We start from the raw sequence: 14611 nt of genomic DNA, 5'->3' as shown, positions 1-14611 counted from the left end.
ATGATTCTTGCTGGTTTTTCATGCCAACGTTAGAAGTCAAATGTGCCTCCCCTAGCTTAGCAAGCTTCGATCGATGGCATTCTTGAGCTAGAAGACTTTGGCAATCATTGCGTTGTTTATCCAGAGCGGTGCCAGACAGAATAAGCAGCCTTGAGAGACAATGACTTCACCATGACCAGAGGTATTTGAGCATAGCTTGGACTACCACTTGGCAGAAAAGTGGTAGAGCAGAAATTCAAATACTGGAAGGATGCTTGGTCTAGCAGACTTCGAGTTGCTAAGAGTATCTGTCAGATTCAGTTAAGGACACCAAGTTGTTTCCTGAATCAAAAGAACAGTACTCTTAATAAACACAAAGCCATCCGATGCAGTATGCCTATGCAAGACAACTACATATATGAAGAAGAAGATAGTCTGCATCAAAAAATACAGAAAGGAAAATGGAAGACCCAAAATGTGTCATCAGATTTGCTGCACTCTCTTCTCTTCTTTAGGAGTCAAGGGAACCAAGGTGTATTAATGATATAAAGAGGAATTCCTAGGGTGGAGAAATCAAGTCAATTTACTTATCCCAGTTAAGTGCAGTATCCCTTTAAAAATATCCAATATTCTTTAAATATTTGCATTCCAAAACAACTTGCTGATCTGTAATTTTGTGTTATCTAGTAGACTTACTCGAAAGAAAAGCTAGCCTTGAGCAAATGATTGATGTCGGATGCCTGGTCACCTTTCAGTGCACTAACTACATTCAGTTCATAACAAGAAAACTCAAGATTGAACGTTTGTCAATTGGTAACCCACCAAAAATCTAGTTCATTCAGTCAGGTGCAGTGGCTCACACCTGTAATCCCAGGACTTTGGGAGACCAAGGTGAGCAGATCACTTGAGGCCAAAAGTTCAAGATCAGCCTGGTGAAATCCTGTCGTACTAAAAATACAAAAATTAGCCAGGAGTGGTGGTGTGCACCTGTCATCCCAGCTACTTGGGAGGCTGAGGCATGAGAATCATTTGAACCCAGGAGGCAGAGGTTTCAGTGAGCTGATATCGTACCACTGCACTCCAGCCTGGGCAACAGAGTGAGATTCCGTCTAAAAAAGACAGTTCCTTCAAGACATCACCTTGGTAACCAGCCAACTGGCCCTTCTCTCTAGACTCATTGGTGTCTTAATGGTTAATAAACATAAAGTGCTTATAGACATGATCTCACAGGGTCATTGTGATGCACAGATCCCAATTCATTTTTCTTTGCACAGAATAACAATAAACTGAGGCATCATCTAGCAGAAGCTATTTCACGTTGCTGTATGTGGGGCAGGAACAGAGTGGCCTTCGGTGAGCACAAAGCAGTGGCTCCACTAGTGCGTTACCTGAAATCGAGTGACACCAATGTGCATCGGGCGACAGCTCAGGCCTTGTACCAACTCTCAGAAGATGCTGATAACTGCATTACCATGCATGAGAATGGTGCAGTAAAGGTACAGTTGAATGACTTTGTGGTTTAGTCCAAGTTTGGTTGATGCAGCCTGGAAAGAAACTTAGACATCACTAAGATTTCTCTAAAGGAGGTATTCAGACACAGAAGTGCCAGCCTGCTGTGTCACAGCTGCATTCAAGCCATGGGTTATTGTGAATTTTTTTAGCAAGATCTTATTGTGTTCCCCGAGGATGGAGTGTAATGGTGCAGTCACAGTTCACTGTGGCCTTGAACTCCTGGGCTCAAGTGATCTTCCTGCCTCACCCTCCCAAGTAGCCAGGACTACAGGTGCATGCCACCATACCTGGCTAATTCTTTTAATTTTCTATGGAGATGGGGTCTCACCATGCTGCCCTGGCTGATCTTGAACTCCCTGCTTCAAGTGATCCTCCCCCTTCAGCCTCCCAAAGTGTGGGGATTACAGGAATGAACCGCCATGCCCATATGTTACAATGATTTATGCTGCAGAAAAGTTGGATGGAGACAGAATTTTTCTAAATTAAAGCATAGAAATGTACTTAGTAAAACAATCCTTCCATAATTTGGTTTTGATGAAAGAAAATGTACAGCACATGAACAAGAAGTAGTATTCATAATTCCATTGACTATAGTGTTTACTAAACACATAAATAATAAAGGATAGAGACAACCATAGGCACCAACCAAACACCAAAGAAACTAGCTGAAACAGGCTGGGCACGGTGGCTCAAGCCTGTAATCCCAGCACTTTGGGATTACAGTGGGGCCGAGGTGGGTGGATCACAAGGTCAAGAGATCAAGACCATCCTTGTCAACAAGGTGAAACCCTGTCTCTACTAAAAATACAAAAAGTTAGCTGGGCATGGTGGCACACGCCTGTAGTCCCAGCTACTCGGGAGGCTGAGGCAGGAGAATTGCTTGAACCCAGGAGGCAGAGGTTGCAGTGAGCCAAGATCGTGCCATTGCACTCCAGCCTGGGTAACTAGAGCAAAACTCTGTCTCAAAAAAAAAAAAAGAAAGAAAAGAAAAACAGAAACTAGCTGAAACAGTAACCAGATGGAGCTTGACAGGCTAAACCATAACAACAATGGATAGATTCCAAGACATGTTTATTTGTTTGTTTGTTTAAATCTGTGCATCAGGAGACCATTAGGAAAGTTTCTGTAAAGAGACTAACTTATCTACACATTGCAAACTGCCTAGAATATTGTGCTGACAGTATAAAGATACTTACAGTACATGAACACCTTACATTAGGAAAAATTGATTTAAAATATTAGTTCTTTTCTATAGCCTGTTTCCTTGTATAATTTTGCTGTTTATTACCTTCATTTGGAGCCTATAACATCCAGATGTATTTACATTTTAAAATATATGCCGAAAATAGACTTCTTGATTTAGCTAAGAGTTAAAAACCCTAGTTAGTCATATCTAGTGAAATCTAGATATACCAGATATAAAACATCTTAGCAGGAGTAGTACTCTTAAAATACCAACTGGGAATTTTTGAGGCAGTTATTTTTAATTAATTCTTGAAATCTATTCCTGTGGAAGAATATGATGTTAATTTTTTTGAAATTAAACTCAATTTATGTTTGAATGTGTCAAACTTTCCATTGTAAATCTGTTTTTATGGCATGTAAATTAGGCCAGATTAGTTTCTTCAAGCAAAAATCTGGAGGAAGAAAAAGAATTGTTTAAACTAAGTAACAATTTTTAAAAGTAAATTATAAAAAATATATTGGAATATTAACTTCAAGTTGTTCAGGAATGACAAAAATGCCGTCATCTCAAGATGCCTGTGTTCCCGTTTCAGAAAGGAAGGTATTTCTAATTTAAAATTATACATCCTTTCATTGAACAGGGACTTGCACAACCTAAGTATGCATCCTTTTAAAAAAAAAGAAACTGTAAAATGTAAGCAGCCAGGAGAAAGGTCTGACATAGAGCATATGCATAAGACAAGTGCCAGTTAGTTTAAGCTGAAAAAGTTTTAAAATGTATTCAGGTGTACCTGTAATGGTTCAGTTGACATCAATGCCTGCTGTATAGGCAACTTGCAATGATTTCTTCTTATGCAAACCAGTAGATAATCCGAAATCATTCGTGAATATGATTCTTCCTTGTAAGGTGATGAAACTGTGTTCAGCCACCCACACAGTTAGGAAAGTTTCTGTAAAGAGAAACTTTAGAATTAGAAAAAGAAAGGCAATATGAAAGATTAGGGTGAAGGACAGAAAAGAAGCAAAGAAGGAACATTGTGTCTGTCATGTTCTAGAGCCTTTCTTGGGTTATTTTTGGGTTTTTGGGGGGCCTTTCTATTTATTTTGTTTGCATTTCAAACCACTTGTTATTTCTATTGGAGAATAACTGTAAGGAACAGGGTCCTTTTTTTGGTAAATTACTTGGCAGTAACATAGAAACAGGCCTTGCCGTGGTGTGTTATCAGCAAAAATATGCGACGTGGAAATTGCCTCTCTCAACCTTTTTTTCCTACTCTTTTCTGAGCCCCAGAACTCATGAGGTCATGAGAGAAGCATAAGAACCTATGTTTCCTTTCTCTGGTTTTCTCTCAGGAGGGAAAAAATGTAAATGTGGCATATTGGGTGTTGGTAGAATCATAATTTGATAGTTGCTTGGACATGGAATGAAGGAAAGCCTAGTAAAAAATTATTCCAGATTTCAGCCTAGATGAAGACGAAGATTTCGTGAGCCAGGTAATGCAAAACACGTTGTTGGTACATCGGGGTGGTTCAATTACCTGCGGAGAATGTGTCACAACTAAATGTGTGACTGCTAACATTTCTGACTTTGAATGCAAGTAAACTTAATACAGTATTTCGGCAAAACCCTGACCATCTTTGTTCCTTACTGCTGCTGCCCGGTTCTAGTCAAATGCTTGTTGTGTTATTTTCCAGTCGTACAAACTTTCCTGCTGCAGCGGCCAGTGAGTGAATGTCGACAGGCTCTTTGACAACGACCAGAGTCACCCTGTCACCTATTCATAAGGGATTGATCCTAGGGTTAGCTGCTTTGTTAGACAATTTCCTCAACAGCAATGGCCAATGTCATGCAGTGTATCCCGAAGGCTGAGGTTTATTCTGTCCTGACAGTGAAGGAGCAGGATCTGGAACATAATGAGTTCAGTTTCTCATGTGTTCAGTTTGAATAGTCAGTTTGAATTTTAAGTGTAGAGCAGCGCTGCCCAGCAGAAATGTCACATAAGCCACGTATGTAATACTAAATTTTCCAGCAGTCACATTTTAAGAAAAGATAAAAGAAAACGGGTGAAATTAATGTTAGTAATATATTTACCCCAATACGCTTGACCCTTGAACAATGCAGGGGTTGGGGTGATGACCCACTAAACTGTCAAAATTCACATATAACTTTTGACTGCCCCAGAACTTAACTACTCATAGCCTACATCAACAGTTGATTAATACGTATTTCATACATTTCATGTATTAGTACGGTAAAATTAGAGGAAGAAAGGTGTTAAGAGAAAATAAGGAAAATATATTTACTGTTTATTAAGTGGAAGTGGATCATCACAAAGGTCATCCTTGTCATCTTCACGTTGAGTAGGCTTAAGAGGAGGAGGTAGAAAATGGGTTGGTCTTGCTGTCTCAGGAGTGGCAGAGGCAGAAGAAAATCCACATATAAGCGGACTCTCGCAGTTTAAACTTCTGTTGTTCAAGGGTAAACTGTGTATATCAAAAATATTGTTATTTCAAAGTATAATCAATATAAAAAGTACTTAAAAGATACTTTATATTATTATTATTATTTATTTTTGAGACCGAGTTTTGGTCTTGTCGCCCAGGCTAGAGTGCAACAGCGCGATCTTGGCTCACTGCACTCTCCGCCTCCTGGGTTTAAGTGATTCTCCTGCCTCAGCCTCCTGAGTAGCTGGAATTACAGGCACCCACCATGGCAACTGGCTAATTCTTGTATTATTATTATTATTTATTTTTGAGACAGAGTTTCACTGTTGTTACCCAGACTGGAGTGCATTGGCACCATCTCGGCTCACCGCAACCTCCGCCTCCTGGGTTCAAGCAATTCTCCTGCCTCAGCCTCCCCAGTAGCTGGGACTACAGGCATGCACCACCATGCCCAGCTAATTTTTGTATTTTTAGTAGAGACAGGGTTTCACCTTGTTGACAAGGATGGTCTCGATCTCTTGACCTTGTGATCCACCCGCCTTGGCCTCCCAAAGTGCTGGGATTACAGGCATGAGCCACCGCGCCCAGCCCAATTCTTGTATTTTCAATAGAGACGGGGTTTCACCATGCTGGCCAGGCTGGTCTCATACTCCTGACCTCAGGTGATCCACTTGCCTCTGCCTTTGTACCCAACTCCTCAAAATCTGTCGTGTGTTTTCCAGTATATCTCAGTTTGTACCAGCCACATTTTAAGTGCTCACTAGTGGCTAGTGGTTTCCTTGCAGGACTGTACAATTCCAGAGGGGAGGGTGGAGAGATTCAGAAATTGTCAGCAGCATTAAGCCATTAATGAGGGTGGATGAGATATTTTTGGCAGAGAGTTTATAGAGGCCTGGGAAATATCTACATTTTCACTTTCGGGTCATGTAAACTGGGAAGAAGAGCTGTCAGACTAGACCGGAGAAGTTAAGAGGTTAACCAGGAGTTCTAGAAACCAACAGAAGAGCAACTTTCACAAGGGTTTGTGTTTAAATACTGCCAAGAGGTCAGCAAGGGTTTCCCGATCCAATTATGTTGAAAAATCAGCTTGTGTTTTAGAAGAGGTAAGAATCTCTTCTGAATGTGTTAATCAATCCCCTGTAATACAATGTGATAGGAATATTTAATTCTCTTTATGATTTTGCACAGACCTCCTTTTCAAGTGTTTCAGCCCAGGGATTTGTACCATTGCAAAATCTTGTGAATATAAATGCAGATTTGTTGCAAACTATGTTGAAAATATGAGAAGTCTAAGAGATACCTAAGTTATTTGTTAGTTATAATGAAACTCTAACATAGGAGAGTAAGGACGAAGAATAAATTGCAGGAAAAAAATCATCAAGGCAAGCCCTTTCCTAGGCAAGAAAAAGTGATTCAGTAGAAAACTGATGAGCACCTATAAAAGGCATCAAGCTTCTTTCTTTCCCCATGGTGACACTGGATTTGTTTTTGTAAATGTCTATACCAGGCAAATGAAAGCTACATTATGGCTTATAACTTTCTGAAAGGCAGGAAATTGAAGAGATTGCAGACAAATGAAACCAGAAGTATGTCCAGCATTGGCAGAGTGAATGGAGAGCAGTTCATTTGGAACTGCTGAATTGGTACAGCCAACAGGCTAGCTGCCTCCTAGGCTCAGTACATGTACTGGCATTCCAGAGAGCCAGAAAGATGAACCCAGAGGCAAACACACCCATCGTTTTTGAAGCCTAGCACAGGAAAAAAAAAATGCTGCTAATGTTTGTGAGTCAAGTAAATGGATTTTAGAGACTAGGGTCACATAGGAACACTCATTAAGTGCCTATATACTTAATGTTTTATCTAAATACATTTTCTGTTAATTAAAACTCTTAATATCACTGTAGTTTTGAGTACTTTTCTCCCATTCCAGACATTCCTTGGAGTGCTGAGAAGAGTTTACTAGGTGACATGCTATTAAACAACTTAATAGAACTAATTGATATCAATTAATATTTGCTACATATACAGTAATAAACAAACTTGTTTCTGATTGGCTTTTTTATTTTTATTTGTATTTCTCCTGTAAAGTGAGAAAGAAGTTTATGATTACTTAAGGGGTCCAGTAAGTTAGAGTTCAATACATCATATTTAACTTTAATATTATATGTACATCAAACGGGTTTTTCTTATTTTATTTTTTTTAATTTTTAGAAATCTTGACAGCTTTAAGAGATAATTGACATACACATGCACATATTGAAGTTGTACAATTTGATACGTTTTGACATATGCATACACCCACACATACACATGAAACTATTACCAAACCAAAATGATGATCCCCAAAGTTTCCTGGTACCCGTTCATAATTCCTCTCTCCTACCCCACTCAACCTAGGCCAATCACGGTCTGCCTTCTGTCAATATCGATAAGGTTGCATTTTCTAGAACTTAAGAACAATGGGTTTCTACCATAAGTGCTCGGTTTTATGTTTGACTTCCTTCACTCAGCTTACTTATTTTCATATTCCATCATGTTCTTATGTGGATTAATCAACTCTTTTATTGCTGAGTGGTAGTCTGTTGTATGGATATATCATAATTTGGTTATCCTTTCTGTTTTTGTTTAGTTTTGTTTTGTGACAGAGTCTGTCTCTGTGGCCCAGGCTGGAGTGCAGTGGCACTATCTGGGCTCACTGCGACCTCCACCTCCTCGGCTCAAGCAATTCTCCTGCCTTAGCCTCCCAAGTTGCTGGGGAGGCTGTGTGCCACCATACCAGGCTAATTTTTATAATTTTAGTGGAGACGGAGTTTTGCTGTGTTGGTCAGGCTGGTCTTGAACTTTTGACCTCAAGTGATCTGACTCCCTCATCCTCCCAAAGTGCTGAAGACTACAGGTGTAAACCACTGTATTGAACCTCCTTTCCTTTGTTAATGAAAATTTGAGTTATTTCCAACTCGGTTGTTACAGATAAAGCTGCTATTAACATTCATGTACAAGTCACTGGGTGGACATTTGCTTCCTCTTCTCTTAAGTAAATACCTAGGAGTGAATGGCTGGATCATATGGTATACGTACCTTTAACTTTTTAAAAAATTGCCAAACTGTTTTCCAAAGTGTGTTATTTTTGCATTCCACCAGCTGTATAGGACAGCATCCTTGCCAACACTTGGTATGGTCGGAGTTTTTGATTTTAGACATTCTAATAGGTATGTCATGGTGACTTATAATTTCTATTTCAATTTTCTTTTCTTTTTTCTTTTTTTTTTTTTTGAGATGGAGTTTTGCTCTTGTTACCCAGGCTGGAGTGCAATGGCGGGATCTTGACTCACTGCAACCTCCGCCTCCTGGGTTTAGGCAATTCTCCTGCCTCAGCCTCCCGAGTAGCTGGGATTACAGGCATGCGCCACTGTGCCCAGCTAATTTTCGGTAATTTTTAGTAGAGACGGGGTTTCACCATGTTGACCAGGATGGTCTCGATCTGCCGACCTTGTGATCCACCCGCCTCGGCCTCCCAAAGTGCTGGGATTACAGGCTTGAGCCACCGCGCCTGGCCCTCAGTTTTCTTAATGATTAATGATGTGGACATCTTATGTGCTTATATATCAGCTACATGACTTCTTGGGCAAAGTGTTCACCTGTTTTGACCACTTTTAGTTGGCTTGTTTGTTTTTTTAATTGAGTTCTGAGACTTCTGTATACAATGTGGTTGCTTACCAGATGTGTAATTTGCAAATATTTTCTCCCGGTCTGTAGCTAGTCTTTCATTCTCTTACCTGTGTCTTTTGAGAAGCAGACGTTTTTAATGTTGAGGAAGTCTAATTTATTTTTTTTTTATGAATTGTGTTTTTGGTTGCATATCCAAGAAATAATTGCCTGCCACATGGCAACAAGGATTTCATGCTTTCTTCTGGAGTTTTATAATTTTTGGTTTTACACTTTTGGTCTATGATCCATTTTGAGTAAACTTTCTATGACGCTGATTATGAATATAAGTTCATTTGGAAGGCATATTAGCATCATTTATTTTTAAAACTTTGCCCTTTTCTCACTGAATTTCTTCTGCAATGAAAAAAATATACTGGGCCATGCTCAGGGGCTCATACTTGTAATCCCAGCACTTTGGGAAACCAAGACAGGAGGATTGCTTAAACTTAGGAGTTTGAGACCAGCCTGGGCAACATAGCAAGACCCCATCCCTACAAAAATAAAAATATTAGCCAGGCATGGTGATATGCACCTGTAGTCCCAGCTACGAGGAAGGCTGAAGTGAAGGAATCACCTGAGCCTGGGAAGTTTAGGCTGTAGTGAGCTGTGATCACACCACTGCATTCCAACCTTGGTGACAGAGTGAAAAATTAATTAACAAAAATAAAAATCAATTTGATATATGTTTTCTTCCATTGTTATATTTGTCTCTATGTATGCCAGTACCACACAGTTTTAATTACTGTGGCTTTACAAAAGTAAAATTAGGTAGGATAAGTTTTCCTACCTGATTATTTTTTCGAAGTTGTTTGGGTTACTCTGGTGCCTTTACATTTCCATAGGAATTTAAAAATCAGTTTGCCAATGTATACAGGAAATGCTTTCTGGGATTTTGATTGGAATGGTGTTGAATTGACATATTTTAGGGGAATATCAACATCTTAACAATATTGGCTTTCCTGAATCATGAACAAGCGATATTTCCATTAATTCAGGTCTTACCTTTCAGTAACATTTTATAGTTTTGAGTGTACAGGTCATTCAAATCTTTGTCAGATCTATCTACATATATTTAACATTTTGATGCTACTGTAAATGGTATTTTTAAAATTTCAATTTCTGATTATTTATTGGTTTGGTGTAGAAATAGAATATGTATGTTAATTTCATATTCTCTAATCTTGCTAAACTCCCTTATTCTAGTAGGTCTTTAGAGATCCCTCAAATTTTCTACATAGTTCAGGAATCAACAAACTTTTTCCCTAAAAGGCCAAATAATAAATATTTTAGGTTTTATAGATCAATAGAGTCTCTGTTGCAGATTCCTCTTTGTTTTATTTCTACTGTTATTATTTTTATTTATGACAGTACAAAAATGTAAAAACCACTCTTCATATTGTGAGCTATACAAAAACACATTGTAGTTTCTCTGTGTGTCACCTAAGCAATCCTGTAATCTGTGAATAAATAGTTTTTATTCTTCTTTTCCAACCTGAATAACTTTTAATTATTTTTCTTGCTAGATTGCACTGGCTGGAAACTCTTATGGGTTGAACATCCCTAATCTAAAAATTTGAAATCCAAAATGCTCCAAAATCTGAGATTTTTGAGTGACAGTGTGATACCACAATGGGAAGATTCCACACATGATGTCATGTGACTGATTGCAGTCAAAACACAGTGAGAGTCTGTTTCATACACAAAAAAAATATTTAAAATACTGTACCAAGTTACCTTCAGGCTAGGTGTGTATAAGGTGCATATAAACATAAATTCATTTTGTGTTTAGATTCATGTCCCACCTCCAAGATAATGATTGTTGCTTTTGCTGTGCAAAAGCTCTCAAGTTTAATTAAATCCCATTTGTCTATTTTAGCTTTCGTTGCCATTGCCATTGCAATGAAGTCTTTGCCTATGCCTATGTCCTGAATGGTATTGCCTAGGTGTCTTCTAGGGTCTCTATGGTGTTAGGGCTTCTGTTTAAATCTTTAATTCATCTGGAGTTAATTTTTGTATAAGGTGTAAGGAAGGGGTCCAGTTTTAGCTTTCTGCACATGGCTAGACAGGTTTAAACGGGGAATCCTTTTCCCGCTGCTTGCTTTTGTAAGGTTTGTCAAAAATCAGATGGTTGTAGATGTGAGGCATTATTTTTAAGGCCTCTGTCCTGTTCCATTGGTCTGTATCTCTGTTTTAATACCAGTACCATGCTGTTTTGATTACTGTAGTCTTGAAGTGTAGTTTGAAGGCAGGTCACATGATGCCTCCAGCTTTGTTCTTTTTGCTTAGGATTGTCTTGGCTATGCAGGCTTTTTTTGGTTCCATATGAAGTTCAAGGTGTTTTTTCCAGTTCTGTGAAGAAGTTCAATGGTAGACTGATGAGGATAGCATTGAATCTATAAATTACTGTGGGCAGTATGGCCATTTTCACGATATTGATTCTTCCTAACCATGAGCATGGAATATTTTTCCATCTGTTTGTGTCCTCTCTTATTTCCTTGAGCAGTGGTTAGTAGTTCTCCTTGAAGAGGTCCTTCACTTTGTTAGTTGTATTCCTAGATATTTTATTCTCTTTGTAACATTTGTGAATGAGAGTTCACTCATGATTTGGCTCTTTGTTATTGGTATATAGGAATGCTTGTGAGTTTTGCACATTTATTTTGTATCCTGAGATTTTGCTGAAGTTGCTTATCAGCTAAAGGAGATTTGGGGCTGAGATGATGGGATCTTCTGAATATACAGTTATGTCATCTGCAAATAGAGACAATTTGATTTCCTTTTTTCCTAATTGAATTCCCTTTATTTCTTTTTCTTGCCTGATTGCTCTGGCTAGAACTTCCAATACTATGTTGAATAGGAATGGTGAGAGAGGACACCCTTGTCTAGTGCCAGTTTTCAAAGGGAATGCTTGGTTCCAGTTTTTGTCCATTCAGTATGATATTGGCTGTGGGTTTGTTTTAATAGCTTTTATTATTTTCAGATATGTTCCATTGATACCTAGTTTATTGAGAGTTTTTAGCATAAAGGGCTGTTGAATTTTGTTGAAGGCCTTCTCTGCATCTATTGAGATGACCATGTGGTGTTTGTCTTTGGTTCTGTTTATGTGATGGATTATGTTTATAGATTTGCATATGTTGAACCAGCCTTGCATCCCCAGGATGAAGCCTACTTAATCATGATGGATAAGCTTTTTGATGGACTATTGCATTTTATATGTTGTGTTTCACTTTCAGTCAGTTAAAATACTTTATAATTTCCTGTTTGATTTCTTCTTTGACCCATGAATTATTTAGAAGTGTGTTTTTTGAATTGTGTCATTTACTTTCCAATCATTTGGGGATTTTCCAGTGACATTTCTGTTATTGGTTTACTTAATTACATTATAGTTGGAAAACATGCATTGTATTACTTGCATTTAAAAATTTGTCTAAATGTGTTCTATGGCCTGGAACATTATTTATCTTGTTAATGTTCAACATATACTTGAAAAAGAATGAGTATTCTGATATGGTTGGGTACAGTGTTCTGTGAAGTTTACTAAGATTGAGTTGGTCGAGATTGTTCAATCATTCTACATATTTATTGATTTCCTACTTGTTCTGTCAATTATTGTGGATTTGACCATTTCTCTTTGCAGTTCTTTCAGCTTTCTCTTTACATAATTTAAAGTTCTCATTAGGTGCATATGTACTCAGAAATATTTTGTTCTCTCAAAGACTTCTTTATTGTTATAAAATGGCCATCTTTATTTCTGGTCATATTCTTTGTTTTGAAATCTTTTTCTGATACTAATATAGATACTCTTGGCTTTTTTTTTGAGGGTACTAATATTGGCATACTATAATTTTATAGCTTTTGCTATCCTTTAACCATATTTGTGTCTTTTTATTTAAAGTGGATAATTGTAAGCAGCAGATAGTTAGGGCTTACTTTTTTATTCAACCTTTTATACAACCTCTGCCTTTACTGGAAGGGGAAATGTTTACATTATTTACATTTAATGTGATATTGATACAGTTAGCTTTAAACATACCATCTTCTTATTTGTTTTCTATTTTTTCTATTTTTCCCATTTGCTCTTTACTTCTCTTTTTCTATCTCCTCTTGGATTAATTGAATATTTTATCACTTAATTTTATCTCATTTTGGCTTATTAGTTATTATTCTTTGTTGTCAGTATTTGATTTAGAGTTCATGGCATATGTATTTAATTCAGTATAATTTACCTTCTAGTAATATTATGCATATAAACTTATAACTTAAGAATTGCACAACCATATGCTTCCATTTTTGCTCTCCTCACTTTTATGCTATTTTTATCATACATTTGATTACTACAAGTGTTATAAGCTTAACTTGTATTGTTTTTGTTTTTGACTGTAAACAGCTGTCTTTCCCAGAGATTGAAATAAATGGGAAAATGTCTTTTACATTTACCTTCATAATTATTGTTTCCAGTGCTATTTATTTCTTTCTGTAAATGCAGATTTTCTTCTGGTATCATTTTTCTACTGCCTAAAAGACTTTTGACATTCCTGATAGTGAAATTCTGTTTATGATGAATTATTTTAGGTCTTATATATCTTTAAAAGATTTTTTATTTTGTATTTGTTTTAGAAAAATATTTTTGCTGGGTATAGAATTTTATGTTGACTTTTTTTCTTTCCCAACTTTAATGATGGTGCTCCATTTTATTCTCACTTGCGTCGTGTTTGAGAAGAAATCTGTTATCACCCTTATGTTAGTTCCTCTGTTTGTCGTGTATCTTTTTGCTTTGGCTGTTTTTAAGATTTTATCATTTTCACTGGTTTTGAGAAATTTGATTATGATGGGCCTTGTGTAGTTTCTTTCATGTTTCTTGGGCTTGGAGTTTTGCTAAGCTTCTGAGATCTGTGGACTTATGGTTTTCATCAAATTTAGAATTTTTTTCAGCCATTATTTCTTCAAATATGTTTCCATCCTCTTCAAGCTGTCTTTGTAAACTCCACTTTCACCTATATTTGGTGAAAATACTGGTGAAAGTTTTTTCACAGCTCTCTGAGCTACTGAAAGTTTTCCCACCGTTCCCTGAGACTTTGTTTATTTTGTTCAGTTTTCTTCTCTCTTTATGTTTTAAATTAGGACTTCTTTCTTGGTCTTCAAGTTCACTAATATTTTTTTCTGCAATGTGTAATTTGCCTGCATTGCTATCTAGTGTGTTTTACATCTGCAATGTGATCAGAGTTTGATTTGGATCTCCTTTTACATCTTTCATGTCTCTACTTGACATGTTGATTCTTTCCTCTGATTTCTTATGTAATCCGGTTCTAATATCATTTCTGGGTTGCTTTCAATTCCTTGAACGTTAACATGTTAAGTGCTAATTCTGGGGGGAAACGGGATATCCATAAATATTCCTGAGCTTTGTTCTAGGATGTAGATTGCTATTTTGAAACAATTTCATCCTTTCAGTTCTTACTTTTATGGTTTATTAGCAGCAAGGCTAGAGTAGGGATAATTTTTTCCCACTACTGAGGCAAGGTCTCTAGCTACTCTACCTGATCCTTGTGCATTATGAAGTCTTCCACTCTGAGTGGTGGACTGACACTGTTCCTCCCCTTGTAGGAGTTTAGAAGATTATTCCATCTAATCTAATCTTTTCAGGTGGTTCTTTTCCTGCCCTCAAATAGTTTCTTCTCATACAAGTGCTAATCAGTACTGAGCCAAAGATTCAAGAGGCACCTTATGCAGATCCTGGGGCTCTCTGTTCTGCTCGCCAATTTCCATTATCTGCCCTGAAGATTCC

At 37.5% G+C, this 14611-nt stretch overlaps 1 protein-coding gene across 10 annotated transcripts in view; it reads left to right on the top strand.

Annotated features, from left to right (window-relative positions):
• ODAD2 (outer dynein arm docking complex subunit 2) overlaps positions 1–14611 on the top strand; it is a 163632-nt gene that overhangs the window by 114172 nt on the left and 34849 nt on the right. For all 10 annotated transcript variants that reach the window (XM_035306996.3, XM_035306998.3, XM_009000094.5 and 7 more), the window contains one exon: positions 1254–1475. In XM_035306996.3, coding sequence (XP_035162887.1) covers positions 1254–1475 — 222 coding nt within the window. The remainder of the gene's footprint in view (positions 1–1253; positions 1476–14611) is intronic.

Source organism: Callithrix jacchus, chromosome 7 (assembly GCF_049354715.1).
Source record: "Callithrix jacchus isolate 240 chromosome 7, calJac240_pri, whole genome shotgun sequence".
In the NCBI taxonomy this organism is placed as follows: domain Eukaryota; kingdom Metazoa; phylum Chordata; class Mammalia; order Primates; family Cebidae; genus Callithrix; species Callithrix jacchus.
The sequence above is the reverse complement of the archived record's forward strand: the minus strand, read 5'-3'. Positions and strand labels throughout refer to the sequence as shown.